The 16095-nt window shown below is 38.8% G+C and overlaps 1 protein-coding gene and 1 long non-coding RNA gene across 3 annotated transcripts; one reads left to right on the top strand and one right to left on the bottom strand.

Annotated features, from left to right (window-relative positions):
- The first annotated feature begins 25 nt into the window (after positions 1 to 25).
- Positions 26 to 9782, top strand: LOC106112198 (uncharacterized). Of its 2 annotated transcripts, XR_008747966.1 has the most exons (5): positions 26 to 154; positions 1813 to 1929; positions 6759 to 6836; positions 7964 to 8092; positions 8863 to 9782. It is a non-coding gene; the product is annotated as an uncharacterized LOC106112198 (long non-coding RNA). The 2 variants fall into 2 exon arrangements; XR_008747967.1 differs by lacking the exon at positions 6759 to 6836.
- DMC1 (DNA meiotic recombinase 1) lies at positions 1938 to 14658 on the bottom strand. The gene is made up of 13 exons (XM_027780343.2): positions 14477 to 14658; positions 13833 to 13877; positions 10828 to 10974; positions 9822 to 9904; positions 9199 to 9251; positions 8232 to 8273; positions 6953 to 7025; positions 6227 to 6318; positions 5307 to 5380; positions 5105 to 5219; positions 4193 to 4253; positions 3586 to 3702; positions 1938 to 2889 (listed from the first exon to the last, which is right to left on the bottom strand). Exons 1-13 carry the CDS (start codon positions 14531 to 14533, stop codon positions 2820 to 2822), a joined length of 1029 nt encoding a protein of 342 aa, XP_027636144.1. The 5' UTR covers positions 14534 to 14658; the 3' UTR covers positions 1938 to 2819.
- Between the last annotated feature and the right edge of the window lie 1437 nt (positions 14659 to 16095).

Below are 16095 nucleotides of genomic sequence, written 5' to 3'. Positions count from 1 at the left end.
GGTGCGTAGCGTCCTTCGATGAGGCAGGCCCCCGCGAGAGGACGGGAGGGAGCAGAGTAACGCTCCCCTTATTCCTCAAAGTCTGCTACGCAAGGAGTCAGCCCCGTAACCCCTTCTAGACGGTAGCGAAAACGTAGGCCGAGGCGTACGTTACGTAAGTACACGGCGTACGCGAATTGCGTAACTCAGGCTGGCGTAGGACAGGAGGAGCCCGTGTCTCTTGCGTAAAATTCTTCCGCGGCGTGTGCTGGCAGGGTTGGCGGAGGTCGGAGGATTACGTTAATGTCGCAGCGCAGTTGGTTTGGAGAATACGGCCTTTCGCCTACGCGCCCGGTGGGACGGCGGAGAGTGGCATCAGGGCTGAGCAGACAATAAGGGGAGCGGGGAGCGGCGGGGCGGGAGCGGCCCCTCGGGCCTCCGTGGCAGCTCCGGCGAGGCTGCACGGGTCCGCCGGGCTTGGGGTTTCCCTCCGCTTTTTCTCTGGCAGATGACTAGGGAGGTCTCGGCGCGGCGCTGGGGCAGGAGTGACAGCAGCCATGATGTTTGCGTTCGCCGGACTGCCAGGAGACCGGGAGAAAACGGCATAACGGGCCCCGCGCGGGTCCTGCTGGCAGCCCCCAGGCGCGCACACCCTCCGCAGTTGCAGGAGGTTCGTGGCAACCTCTCCTGAAAGTGACCGAACTTGCCTCTTCGCCCACTGTGGCCTTAATGCAGTGAAGAAATGAAGGACAGCAGGCGTGGCACAGACACTGTGTTTGTGGCCTGCTAGCATTTGACTCCCCAAATGAACCAGAGATGCCTAGCTAAAAGATAAAATAAGCCATGAGGCAATTAACGCAGCATAGGCCTTAAGTTCTTTTGTGCTGTGCTTATGCTTCTAGCACCTACTGACAAGTGGCCGTTCTGTGAGCCGTGTCTGATGGGTGGTCTGTGGGCCCCGGCCAAACCGGGCCCTGGCTGCTGGCAGGGCTTTCCGGGCTGTCCGATTGTCACAGATCGGTTACGTTGGCAGAAGAGAAAGTGAGTCCCCTTTACTTTCAGACCCTTGAAACAAATAAGTTAGCCTGGAACAAGACACATTGTTTACCATTACAATTTTGTTTACTGTATGTATTTACATACAGCATATGTGAGAAAGTAGAAGGCAGTCTTGGTGCTTAAAATATTGGAAGAAACTTGGGCCTTTCTCAATGGGGGTGAGGGAGTCAGGTGACACTGTAAGCTCTCAGGGATGCTCGCTCACTCGGTACTTGGCCGTTAGATACAAATGCCTGCTGTGAGAAAGCTGTGCACATACAAAGAACTAGACATGACATTAAATGGCAATGGCCGATCCATTCCTGGCTTCCTCAGATCAGCCAGCCTCCCTGCCTTTGTCTCTACGCTCCCTCCATTGTGAAAAATAGTGCTTTACCTCGGGAAAAATATCAAAGATCTGTTAAGAAACCACCCGAGGAAGGCAAACTCCCTAGCTCTGTCACAAGGTAAACCCTGGCTACAGTGTCAGGCTTTTCTTGGATGAAATCCTGGTCATTGCTGGCTTTTTACTTCATGTTATCTTACATGCATTAGTTAATCTAAATGAAAAAATTCTTGTATCAGTAAGGACAAGCTCTCTAACCAGACACCAAAGTCAGACCCATTCTAATTAGCATCTTTATACAAGAAGACAAAGTAAGGCCTTCCCTTAAAGGGCCTCATATATAAATCGTTGAGTTTATTTTAAAACAAGCAATTCCATGACCATTGGAGGTAATGCAAACTGAATTGATATTTCGCTCCTAATCCCCTGTTTCTCTCTTTTATTCCTAGCTGCTTCTTTTGCCCCCCATGATGTACATCTCTGGCTAGCTTGGAGCTATGCCTGTGCTGGCCGGACAGATGGCATGCTCCCTCAGCAAGCCCAGTCATAAGTGCCTTTCCCGTGCTGTAAGTACTGGTGTCAGCCTCTCTCCCCTATCTAGCCTCTGGTTTTGTTTTCTTCTGCTTCTTAATAATAATATTTAATATTATTTAATAATTTTAATAGTCTTATATTAGGTGACTGACAAGGCAATTATATAAAGGTTTTTCTTTAGAGAACTAGATAAAAGGTTTTAAAATGTTGGATTGCACCCAGTTTTATTTCTGTCATGAAAGATGAGTGAGTTATTGAGAGCAGGGTTTGATTCAAAGCACCCAAACATAAGCAGAGTGTTGTTCTAATTAATAATTTTTATTTTTAACTTTAATAAGAACAGTTTTAAAACATTCTCTCCAAAAAGTAGAAAATGCTAAATAAAAATACAAAAATTATCTAGTCAAGATAAAAATGCCTAAAAATGTATTTTTAAAGTAAATTGTTGTCTACAGTATGTGAGAGTCCCTCAAGTTCTTGGGCTGTTGTTCCTGCCACTGCCTTTTCCATCCATTTACGTCAATCTTATAACTGAGTTTATTCCAATTCTGTTCCGTTTTGCTGTTAAATTCTACCACATAGACACCTTCTTTGAAATAAACTAAAAAAAGAGTATATTAATCCCATGTGAAAGGACAGCTTTGATTTTCACAGAATGGAGGGAAAGGATTCTTTGAACTGTTCACGAGCTTATTTCTCAAATCTTTGTCTGCTGAAAGTTCAGTTGGAAAATAAAGACTCTAAATGAACTGATTTCTGTTAAGATCAATAAAACTGTACTGTACAGAGTTCATCCCAATGTTCTCCCAAAATACCTTAAATGGTTCCCAAAGGGTGGAAATGCAGCTAGGCAGTCAGTGACCTTGCACAAATCTGCGTCCTGATTGCCCAGGTGGTTTTCAGCTGTATGTCAGTTTTCTGCTTATTCTTTGGCATCCCCAATCCCTCCAGCAGTTATTGCAAATGTGGCTTCATTTTCAGGCATCTCAGGACTGGGAAAAAAAAAAGAAACAAGAAACTTGTGGGTTTCCCTATGTTAAATGCAGTTGTGAAACAGTCCCCAAAATGTTGTAAGTCTAAGCAACCTGGACTACTTCAGCATCTTTATACCTGTGTGCAAACTGTGGAACGTGATCAGTATTGTTAAGATCAGAAAAAGTGAAATCTGCCTCTTAGAAGATGACAAACACAAGGGAGAGAAATGGAGAAGGTGCAGGAGAAGGGGAGACTCTGTATAAATTCTCATTTCAGCGTCTTGGTTCCTGACCAGAAACACTGGTCTCTCAGTGTACTTCCACTAGTACCATTTTTAACAATTTGTGTCTGCCACAGTTTATCAGGCAAAGTGATACTAATCATCTCATCAAAACTTAGTCATTTAACAGCTGTGGAATTCCTGCCAAGGGACCACCAGTCTTACCAAACTGATGGTTGTCTTTGAGAGATCATCATCTAGTAGGATTTATGATGAAAGATTATGTAATTTAATGTATGCAACATGCAAGACAACTTTAAATCTGTGAATTAGTTTGTCCTTTCAGATTTTCTTTCAACTTACAATCCAGAAATGCAGATGGTTTGAAATCACGAATTGCTGGTCAAGCTATTTAAGTTTCAGTACCATGAACTTTGTCACCTTCTGGTGGCTCATAACACAGCTTCCTTCACGTGAAGGAAAAGTGATTTACCTGTCATATATCTTTGCAATACGCAGCTCCCCTCTCCCTTTCCTCAAACTAATCCTGGTAGTCGAAGCATGAGCAAGGATGTGGCCCCCAATGGGCTTTTTTGGGTCCGCCTGAAAGCTAAATTAGCAAGAAAATTGTGATGATTCACTAGGCAAATTCCATAGGTTAATACTGTGATTAACTGTGAGACGAGGCATACTGAAGTCAGTAATGAATAATAAATAGGTAAATATGTCAAAAAAGGACTTAAATGGTAGCATAACTTTCATCTCGTTAAATTCAAGAGGCTCAAGAAATACACACCTTAAACTTCATATATAAGCTGCTCCAAAAGAAAATGGGGTGCTTTTTCAATACTTTTTATGGCTTGTTCTCTTCATTCAAGTCACACTGAAAGAAGCCATCATGCCAGGTGGCAGATAAACATAAAAAAACTCATTACAAAAACTGAGAGAAGCCTATAGGTATCATCCATGAGAGACCACTGACCAGTATGAACCTTCATCTCGGTGCCTTTTGCTCCATACAATCTCAGTTCTCATCTCTGTTAAATATGTAACACAAAAGAGAAGAGATTTTTTTTTTAAAGAGAAAAAAAGTATCTTACGTCATCGTTGCTCCTGGATCAGCAGTCATCTGGTTGGTCACAAACACGGCCACATTATATTCTGCAATAGAAAACAATACAAAGAAGGTAGACTATGTCCAATTAGAATTCCAAAATATTCTCCCATCTATGGTAAAAGCCAGGCTCCTGCTGAAGCACTTCAAATTTCAAATGAAAGAGAAACAAATACTCTTTATGTCTGATGGCTGGAGTTAGTCATGAGACAGCCTAAATTTGCTCCTGTGTGACTTAGCTGTAATACACTGAAAATGAGTACTTTTCAGAATTCTACTGAACAAGTCTTTCTCAGTTCCCATCTCCTCTGTTGGCTCCCTGCCCTCAGCCCCCTCTCCCTCCCTTGGCCTGTTTGCCTCCTTTTTTTTTTTTAAATTCACTGCATGAAAAAAACATTTACTCATTCCTCGTCAATATTTCTGACACATTCCAAAGGGGAGGAACCCTATTCATCCCTGTCATCATCTCTCAGAGGTTTGCAAAGTACTGTGAATGTGGCAATGGGCACAGCTCTTTTATCTCTCTGTGCCTTCAACCTTTTTTCTATTCTTCTTGTTTCTTGTGTATTTAGACTGTTGTAATTTGGGGAAGACAATTTCTCTTATTGGATGTTTGTCCAGTTTTACAACCTTCTCTCTTGTTTAGGACTTCTCTTAGCAGTAGTTCTAGGAAAACTAAATGTTGAATAGTTCTAAAGATTCCTTAATCTGTCATCTTGAAACAATATATTATCAGTTTGATCTTTTTGGTAACTGACAGAGGTGTGAAGTGAGGAAAGATTCCTGGGCCAATGCCTGATGGATAATATACTTGGACTATTAGGTGGTTGTGCTATCAACAGCTATGGTTTCAGTAACTCCAGTCCATGTTTTCCAAATGTAGGAATGTTTCCCTTACCTTCTGATATTTTTTGGAGCCTTGACAGCATCTGAGCCAGTTTCTGTTGTCGTTCAGCCAACTCTCCACGACCACTGAAATCCACACGGAAAAGTGCCATTATGGAGTCAATGATCTGCATTGTAATTATGCTAGATAAGTAAATATAGTGAAAGAAAATAGGAAAATTTATTCTGAAAGCAGTAAGCATGCAAAAAAGTACCAACAGCTTGAAGATACCAGCTTCCTCATGGAACTTGGCTGCTACATAGTCAAGCAATTCCATCTGATGTTCACCTGATGGGAAGTACAGTTGCCAAGTGAAATTAGGACCAGAAAGAGCTCTGAGGGAACAAAAGCCTGAATTTTAAAATTCCTCTTCAAATGTCTCACTGTTTATATTTTCACTGCCAGCAGTTTTAAATCCAGTGCCCAATAACAAGCTACCTGTACAATAAATACCCAGCAGTGCCTGTGCTTCTGCAGATTGCAGTTCTCACTTGCCCAGCTAACCAAACTTCTTTGTGGAAAGCTTCACAACAAAACTATGCATGAAGACAACATTTTTGCTGTGTTAAAAACTAAAACGCAATATAAACATCTGAATTTAATGTTGAAATAAATGACACGCAGAAATTGTATTAATCATATTACTCATTTTCATATTGTATTCCCAAAGTAAAAGTCTCATTTAAAACTTCCTTGAAGTTTTAATCCAGTCTCCCGTGACAGAGTGTGTTGGGAGCTGTCCCTATAAAGTTCCATTCACAAGATCATAGAGAATTTCTCAACAGCATTTGTAGAATTAGCTTGCATTCAAGCAGTTCAGGTGCTTCTCTTACTAAGATGCTATGCTGACACTCATGTATGATACAGAGTTCACTTAATGCTGTGGCAAACTGCAAAACTCTATTGTTTATGTAGTGCATAAATACTGAGCTGGAATACTTACACTGAGCACATCTCATTGTACAACATTAGAAACAGAAAATGGAAGCAAGCTTACAACTTCTTTTGTCAGCAGTAAAATATTCTTAATGATCCTCAGTGGGCGATCACAGTTAATAAACTGAGAATTATTAAAACAGGAACCTTGGAGAAAAAACAGCTATCATGCCAGGCCAGCTGCAGTAATGGTCTTACTAGTATATGCACGTGCGTACAGCACATTGTCAAGTACTGCGTCATGGTCAACATTGAAGCGATCAGCAATGTCACGAAGGCGGTCTGGTCGGCTGACATTAATCCAAGTTAAGGATTTCTCTTTATACAAGCCATGCTCTGAAAATAAAACTTCATTCCAAAATAGAACTATGGGGGGAAAAAAAGAAGGATATTTACTTTGATCCTAGAGAAGACTGACTTTTTCTCTTCACACTGTCCCACAGACCCTAAAAATACTTTCAGGCTCACAATGATAATTGTCTTGTATTTAGGGTTTCAGGTGGGGGCGGGGGTTGACATGGATAACTGTGTTCTAGAAATTTAGCCATGAGCAAAACCTATTTATACACAGTCTACCACAGTTACAAAGTGTTAAAAATAGTGCTTAGTATTTAGATTAATTTCTCTTGGAATAAAGAGGAAAGCTTCTATCACCTGTAGGAGGCATATTAGATCTCAAAATAAAACCCCAGTTAAAATAGAATCTGTATACTTACTTTAATTTTTCCAGGTTGGATTCCACCAAACGACAGAGAAAAAAGTCACTGTCTTGTGAGCCACTACACACTGTGCTCTCCAGGCTTTCCGAGTCAGTTATAATGTTATACATGTACGGAGCAATCTGGAGCCTCCTACTTGCTTAGAACAAAAGTAACTGGTTTTCCAGTTCACCATACCTGTAGCTTTTAACAGTCCAAAAGATACAATGTATTTTCAGTGTCAATGAAGATAATCTTTCCACCTGTGTAGCCATTTGGACCTGGAAGCTGAGCTGTCACTACAGTGAATCATAGATCAAAATGAAACAGTGGGGAAAAGTATTTTCTTACTCTCTATATTATTAATTTTTAATAAAATACAACTGCTTATCCATATCACAAAGAACTGCCAGTTTTAATCAATGTGGAAATCAAGAGTATCTCAAGTCTTACTGCAATCTTGAGATGAAACTCAAGCCATTCTTCTCGACTGGAGATCTGATGTGATTTAATTAATGGGATCAAAATTGTGTTTTACTCAATGCCATCACTAAATCTGTATATTTTATATTGAAAATAGGTAAGAATATTATGAATAAGTTCTTATGCACAAATCTCTTAATCCTCTGCCAAAATTAATGGTATTGATTTAGTAGATTTCCAGCTGTAACTTGTATGATCAAAAATTCCTTGGCTATAAATTTTTCCTGATATGTCAATAGTTACTGATTATGGGTTTATTCTCTTCGGAGTAAATAAGCTAAAACACTCAATTCAGTCGTAATCATTCATGCAAAAGGGTATGACTCTGCTGACCATTAAACTGTGTGAAACAGAAGAGGCCTTATTTTTCCAGAAGGTGCCATAATTTCCTTTATAATATAGTGTTCATTCAAGGGAATGTTTGCTTACCCGGTGTCTGGTAACTATATTCCAGTAGCATTAGTAGTTACATTAGTTATTATTTACCTCTATTTACACACTGAGAGATATTGCCAGGAAACTGGAGTCCTGCTGTATTTGACACTGCCCAAATACGGTGACTGCCAAACTCTTTGTTTATCCAGTTTCTGTCAGCCAGTAGTATCCTTTCAGTGCCCTTTCAGAATGTCATATTCAGCAAAACCCCTTGAAACCAGGAAGTTCAAAGAGTTGCTGAGAAAGAATCTTGCCTTTGCTCTTTTCTGAGCAATGCCCCTGTCTACCAGTAACCTGTATTCGTGCTCTACTTTTCCAGATGGTGTGTTTCACTGGTTTCTCTAAGACAATTATCTTCTTTCTCCTTACTGCAAAACTTACACTGATTTGAGCTGTATTAAAAAGTAATCATTTATATAAGTTCTCTAATCAAACACAGTTAATGGAGGTAAGTCACCAAGATCTGTTTCACCATATTTCTTAGAGATAAAAGATTCTGACTTGTGTCTATGTGTTTAATTCTGATATAGTTGTAAAGAATAGATTCACTGAGAAGAAACAACTCTCTTTTAAGGTATTACACCTACCACAAAGGGTGTGAGAGAGCTGAGTTTTGCCTGTCCGGAACTCTGTTAAATAAAGAAAAAGGAAAAAGAAAAAGGTCAGAGTTTCTTTTTCTGAGTTTGCCAGATTCAGGAGTTACTGCAGTTAGAAACACTCTTACTTACAAAATTCACGTCTATCTCTACCTTTTTAAATCATTTAACCCCAATTTATAAATCCTATTCTGTGCAGTAGAAACATGTTATATTAAAAGCAAACTCTGAAATGCTTTAATTTGACCATGCTTGACTGCTACGGACATTTATTCTTTTCTGTGTAGAAGTTAAAACCACATGGCACCTATGGAAAAGTGTTAACTGAGGGAGGAGGGGAAAGAAATGGTTGATTCCACTGACCTGGCCCAGTTTAATTTTCAGTAAAATGATCAAGGAGGAGCTTATGATTTATTAAACTCATTATATCAAATCATGTTAGTCTCCAGTTTATCTTTTCTAAAGGGAATAATACTGTGTTTTATGAACTCTTAATTGTTGATTAAGTGCTAACCACTAACTGATCAAATTTACTATAATAGTAGCTTAATTGTAATTTCAAACTCTTATCTGAAATGTAGAGTATCCTAATTGTGCATAAATAAGACATAGTTTGTGTCAGTTTTGTTTCTAGAAAGGAACACAGATTGCATCAGGGAAATCCTTCCTATATGACATGCTACTAATAGTATTAATAACGCTACATTGTGCTGAATCAGCATGCTCCAAGTCTAATGATTACTCAGCTCAAACTTAGTCTGCAAGCAAATGAAGAGTAAAAATGGAAAAACGCTGAAAGAAGTGGATTCTTTCTTCTTACACTCTTGCATTTTTTTTTTACTTTATTACTACAATGTGAAAAGTTTGATAGAAGTAATCCAGCTTGATTTTAAAATCTAAACAAAGTTGCAATTCTTTGTGGTTTCTCAGTAATACTCAGTTAATGTGGTTTTCTCACCTCCAAAGGCTTCAGTGATTGCCATGCTTTCAATCCCACCACCCAGAAGTTTACTGGAGAAAGGGATGGGATTATGGTATAGTTAAACCCACAAAATCACAAGAAGAAAGTAAAAAAGAGAAAATTTTACTACTTTAAGTAAAATTATTTCTGCTCTAAAGCCCCTCACTCAGTGCAATTAAGTGCAGGGCACTAAATGATCACAGATTCATAAAACATTAATTCTGCCTTAAACTCCCTTGCTGTGTGCAAGAGAAAGATCTATCGAAATTATTACTGGAAAGAAGAGAGAATATACCTTTGAAAAGATAACATTCCGTAAAAATATCTTAAGGGAGGTCTTGAAGATATACTTTTGACCTGAGACCTGCGGTTGTTCTGACTAGGATGCAAACACTGTTTATTTACAATGGCTGTACAAAGTCTGGTTTCGCCTCAGAAAAGGAGATGGTTTTGTTACTTGCTAATGCAGGCTTCTTTGAGCCAGCACTAGCTCCAAATGCAAAGTAGCCTACGTGTCCTAGCTGAATATTTATTTATATTTTTGTGTCTTATTAAAGACAATAAATACAATTATTGAAACAGTTTGGACTAAAGAATGATTTAAGTAGAGATAAGCTTACTCAAATTCCTGGCTGCCGGTAGTAATATGAAATACCATCTTCCGTTTTTCACTGTACTCAAAGGCAGTCAGGAAGCCTGGTTCCTAAGGAAGACCAAAGTGAACATGAGAGGTTTATTTTATCATTAACCTGCAGGTAAACTGCAATATCCCACATTCCACCCTAGCCTCATTTCCACAGGTTAGGTATGAAAAGCACCACAGCATTTCTCTGGTGGTTGTAGAGTTGTCGTGGTTTAATCCCAGCCAGTAACTAAGTACCACACAGCTGCTTACTCACTGCCCCTCCTCCAAGAGGGATGGGGAGGAGAATTGGGAAGGAATGTAAAACTCAAGGGTTGAGATATAACAGTTTAATAATTTAAATAAAATAAAAGCAATAACAATAATAACAGTAATAATAATAATTGTTGTTGTTGTTGTTGTTATTATTGCAATTATAATGAAAAGGAGGGAGAAGGGGAGAGGAACAAAATCCAAAGGGAAGGGACAAAAGAAAACAAGTGATGCACAATGCAGTTACTTACCACATGCTGACGGATGCCCAGCCAGTCCCCCAGCAGTGATCTGCAGGCCCTGGCCAGCTCCCCCCAGTTTACACACTGAGCATGACACCCCATGCTATGGAATACCCCTTTGGGTAGTTTGGGTCAGCTGTCCTGGCTGTGTCCCCTCCCAATTTCTTGTGCCTCTCCAGCCTACTTGCTGGTAGGGCCAGAAAAACTGAAAAGTTCTTGACTTAGTATAAACAGCTAAAAACATCAGTCTGTGATCAACATCGTTCTCACACCAAATGGGAAACACAGCACTGCATCAGCTACTAAGAAGAAAATTAACTCCATCCCAGCTGAAACCAGGACAAGAGTATAGAGTTATCTCTTTAAAGTTATAAGCAGAGTAGTTTTCAAAATTATCTTGATGTTGTGTTGAAAAAATCTGTTAAGAGAAATGTTGCACAGCATTTTGGAGTGGCCAGCATTAAAATATCATGAAAGTGATTGGCTTACAATAAGCTTGTTTGCAGCTTCTTTAATCTTGTCCACTTTGGCCTCTGAAAGCCCTTTTACATTGCACAGTGCCCGTCTTGTGGTCATCTGGATTCCTTTGATCGTGCAGATCCCAACTGACTTCAGTTTTTTAATATCTGCTACATTCTGTGAAGAAAGTTCCCTTCTGTGAGTACTCATGACAGTTAAAGAGAAGACAAAGTAAACCTTTGAAACATACATTCATATGCATGTGCATTTTCACCAACAAAAAACAGATTTACAATAAACTCTTTGTTACGTAGTTTGTGACACCAACAACAGAAAATTCTGAGTAATATTGGTGTGAGGGATTGTGGTGCAGAGACCAGATCCTGGTGCTTTTGAGAGAAAGGTGTCTTGGGTTCAGTTGTATTTACTTGTCCCTGTTCAGTGTCAGTCTTTCTAGATCCAAGCCAGTAGTAAAGAAACAGTACAGATTATTTCAGATAGTGTGGCGTCCAGTCTAGTAAACCTTGTAGCACACAATCTGTCCTTGGTCTCTTAGCACAGATAATCTGCAAACCAGTTGAGCTGATCATGGATAATTGGGAGCTGACTTGCAAGGATCGTTGGAAGCTGGCTCTAATTGCCATGCTTTTTCTGCATGTTCACTGTATGTTTAAGACACGTGTCCTCCAGATCTGACCAACACTTTGGGCTGGATTGACTAAATGACTAAAACTAGTAGAGTTTTTCAGAAATTGGGTACAGCATTACTTCAGTCAGCGCTCTACTGACACATTTTGTGTCCTCTCACCTCATTTAATGATTCTGACATCACTGGAAACTTAAAGGCAGGCAATAGATTACTCTCAAGAAAACGTACTGTGTGAAAGGTGTGGGATAATACTTCAATTTACCTTTTCCAGCCAAGATTTTTCTTGCAAAAAACAATTAACTAGGTGTATCATCTATTTGTCTAGAGTGTGTGGGTGCATAGGAGTTAAGAAGGGAGGGAGGTTATGCAAGAAATTAGTCATGTTCATTTGGAAGCTTATTTCTCATCCTGTGATACATTTTCTGATTATTACATTAATAGGGATGGGTAAGGTAAAAATCAGTCACGAATAAAAATGACTCTTCCAATGAAAAGAATATCATAATCAGCAATATAAAAACGATTGAGCTGTTTTATGGTGTTTTTCTATTAAGACAACAGACTACTGCTGCAAAGATCATTTTTCTAGACCAAAACTTTAAATGCAATACCCAGCTGCTGCACTTCTTCAGTAGCTCTCTGTCTTGCTGGTCACATGAAACTTGAAGGCTGTTGTGCATTACAAATCTGTGATAGACCTGGTTATAGAAGCTCTTGTTCTCTCCTGCACAGATACACCTTTCACTAACAGCTTATGTACTAGCCAATGTCCCAGCACATACACCTCCTTAGAGTATAGAGTTCAAGACTGTGAAGTGTTCAGCAGTAATCCTGGCTCAACATAGTGACATGCTTAGACCTTAGACCAGCTGCTTGTCCTGATCCTCTCCCTCATGTTGCAGCCCTGTCCCAGTTGCATGCCTCCAAGGTGGAAAAGGGAGAAGACTGAGAATTTTTAATCTTTGGACTAATTGATTCACAAATCCTGTTGACAGGGTGGCTACAAAAGTAGATGTGTCAGAAGAAGGGATAGCATGCTGTACAGGCAGGAACACTCAGCAAAGGCTGTGGGGTCACAGCACCTTAATTCCTACCAAACACTTTTGAACATTAAACCACATCCTCAGTTACTAATCTGACTCTTTTTGTGGTCACACTGTCAGATCTAGTAAACACTTTACTCCAAGGAAAAAAATTCTAAATGCACAAAAACTATTTCATTAAGCAAATTAATTTAACAGATATGGGTCATCGTATATTCACACAAAGATTTTAACTGGCACAGCTGAGAACAAAATCTTCCCCTGGGGTCTGGGCATAACTACTTGGAAGGAAGAAAAATAAAAAAGAAGAAAAGGAGCAGGAAACCCTTATGAAGCCAGAAAAACAGCCTAAGTTATTATTCTTTATTTTCAAGATCACTCATACCTTCTTATCATTTCCTGCATACCATGCCTCATTTAATATTGATAGGCTAGTACAGCTCCCTTCTAGCTCATAAGGTTGACTCTGGTAAACTTCTTACATTTTTAACACAAGAATTTGTGTATTTTTTCCTATGTTGCACCATAGTTAGAGGTCCCAACCTCATTACTCTTCCTCAGAACTCTCCTAAAAACTGTAATGAATTGCCAATAAAAAAAGTTGACAATAATTACACTGTGGACATGCTGAGCCCTGTAACTATAGTGCTGACTAATGCTGTTGCATTGTGTCTGTCCTCCTCATCTGTATCTGTCTGTAGACATTTATATTAAAGTTAAATCTTACATTACTTCAGGCAAACCCAACTTTTTATTCTGCTTCCATAACACCAAATGTAATAGGTTCTGATTCATGAGCCAGTCTCCTGGATAAACATATAATAATAGAAATTCAAATAAATAGGTGATGTTTAGGTGATAATGATGATAACTATTATAGGAATTTATATTTGATGAAGAAAACTAACCACTTATTTCTCTAGCTACTAATATTTTCCTCACTCCCACTCTACCCTTTTCACCAGCATGCTGAAAATAGTATAGCAACAGTTGTCACTGTGTAATTTCACAGACACCAAAAATGCGAGAGTAATTACAAAGATTGGCATGAACAGGAAGTAATCTATCACACAGTTTTCAAATAAATTAGCAAGTAGTTGATTTTTCAAGAGAGCTGGGTGCTAAATACTTTGAATATCTTGCCACTTTATTTAGCAATCTCACGGGAACGAGATTTTCTGAAAACATGTCTTATCACCAAAGGCAAAATTTTTCTTCACATGACTGATTTAGAATTTATTGCAAGGAGGAATTTCAGTTGTTTGTAGCAATGTGTGTATGCTAAACCTTACAATAGCTTTACATGGAAAATTCTGTGCCATAAAGTCATTGCTCATACTTACGATTCCATGCTTCTGTAGCAGGTCAATATCCTGGAAAAAGGATTCCTAAAAAAAAGCAGAAAAAAAATTAAAATAATTTTGCTTTTTCTTTTAATTACATTCCTCTCACTGTGTCTGTTTCAAATTTGTAAACATTTAAATGATTTTCCCTAATAATACATAAATTGTTGGACTACCCACATAAGCAAAGCCATCATGAGTCAACAAGGCCTACACATTTCCTATCACCGTCACCATAAAGTGTATCTTCAAAGGCAAGCAATCCACTGCTGTGCTAATAAAACTTGTGTTATGATCATCATCATCTTGATTTTTTCCGCATAGTTCCTCAGTCTTTTAAGGCTGATGACCATTCCTTGGAAGCATAAAATTAACTGATAGCCCCCTGGCATTTAATACAGAAGTGTAAAATAGAAATAGTGATAATCCCATTAAAAACTGTGCATAGAGAGTACTGAAGAGCAAGCTGTTCAGGGACTAGAAGAATGAGGTTTTCTTGGTACTAGACTGGAAGAAAAATTTAAATGGATTAGACTCCCTGATGGTCTTTGGGAACTCCTGCGTCTCTGTGGATTGCAGAACACTATCAAAATACCTTCAAACAACATTTGCTGAACCTATTTTTCAGTCAACCATAAATTTACCTCATCATCCTGGTATCCTGGTTCTTCTTGGACTACTTGATCCTCCATGGCCTTCATCGTGAAAGAGCAGGCAGTAAAGTGTGGATCACTAGTGGGAAATGCAAACAAAGGTAGTATTGGGGTGGCAATAAATGAGTCAATTATTGTAAAATGACTTTTAAGAAGTCCTTGAACTATAGAACCTTCTCAGCATGCCATCACATAGGTTTAAACTTGGATTCTGCTTCCAACTCTTTGTTACCTTACCTACCAGACCAAAAGGAGAACATCTACTGCATTACTTTCAGATGAACCAGTTTGGCTAGAAAAGGTTTAACAGGCAGGCATTAGAGAAAAGAAATCTCATTCCCTTGTGAGAATCTTGGGTCAGATATGAGTTTAGAGGTGGGAACATTTTAAATGATTAGATTTATTCTGGTAGAAAAGTTAAAGGCAGTCTGTATTTTTATATCAGAAGTCAGCATAGCTGCAGGGAGAACAGGTAACGGAAAGGCTATGCAACATCTCAGCCTCCCCACCTTTATGTGACAGAAAGCCCACAACACAGTGCTATTGAAAAAGCTACAACTCCTTAGTCATGTATCTTGAGAGTAAACTATAAAGCTGTATATGTTTTCAAGTTCTTGCTGGGGTTCAGAATACCTAAAAAATGCTGAAGACATGCAAGTAACACCTGTAAGAAGTAAGCTTGCATGAAGAGAATAAAAAAAGGTATAAAAATATGAAGCTTTTATTATGCAAAACCATATACAGAGATCTTATCTCATGTTTTTTTCATGGTTAACTTGCCATGCCTATACTCCACTACAGCTTCACTGCCCTCTTTATGTGGCTTCCTATAAGCAAGGCCTAGAACCAGAATAGGCACTTACTGATAGCATGATTAAATAAAAAGCAAAATATGACCTCCTTACATTTTATGAATACAAGAAAAATGAATACAAAGCAGCTCCTTAGAAATATGATCTTATAACTGTCTGTTTAATTTTTGTGGTTTTGTAAATGGATAAGTTGCTTCTGAAAGCTTGCTTTCACTCTTCTAGCTATGGCTGATCAAAAGTTTTGTGACCTGCCTCATCCAGATGTGCATATATGTTTGCTTGCTAATCCTTACTAATAAAATCCATAACAGGTAAGACAGGTTTATTATGAAACTACAGAACGGGCTACATCTAACAAAAGATGGGATGATTTAGACTAAATATCTGCAAATAACTTTTCAGCTTCTGAATGGATACTTAGAGTCTGCCTAATTTGCTTACAAGAATCTTGTGTATACAGAGGCTGGAAGAAGTGAGAAAGAAAATACTATAATTTTAGAATGGCTGGGGTTTTATTAATGAAAAGACAATGGAGTTACTTCTGTTAGTATTTAATGGAAATATGCCTATAAAATCAGTTGTTTCTGATAGTGTCAGGATACCTCTATTTCAGAACCCTGACAATTATGGAATGAGAAATCATCCCTCACATCATGCCTAACATCAAACAGAAAAATAATTACAGTAAAACACTAATTAATAAATATTTTAAGATATTTTTTACAAAATCAGCTTCAAATACTGAGGGAAGAAAACCAAGTAATGCAAAAGGCATTACAACTGTATTACAATCCCATT

This window comes from Falco peregrinus, chromosome 6, assembly GCF_023634155.1.
Source record: "Falco peregrinus isolate bFalPer1 chromosome 6, bFalPer1.pri, whole genome shotgun sequence".
Taxonomy (NCBI): Eukaryota; Metazoa; Chordata; class Aves; order Falconiformes; family Falconidae; genus Falco; species Falco peregrinus.
Note: the sequence above shows the minus strand (reverse complement) of the source record. Positions and strands in the feature narration are given on the sequence as shown.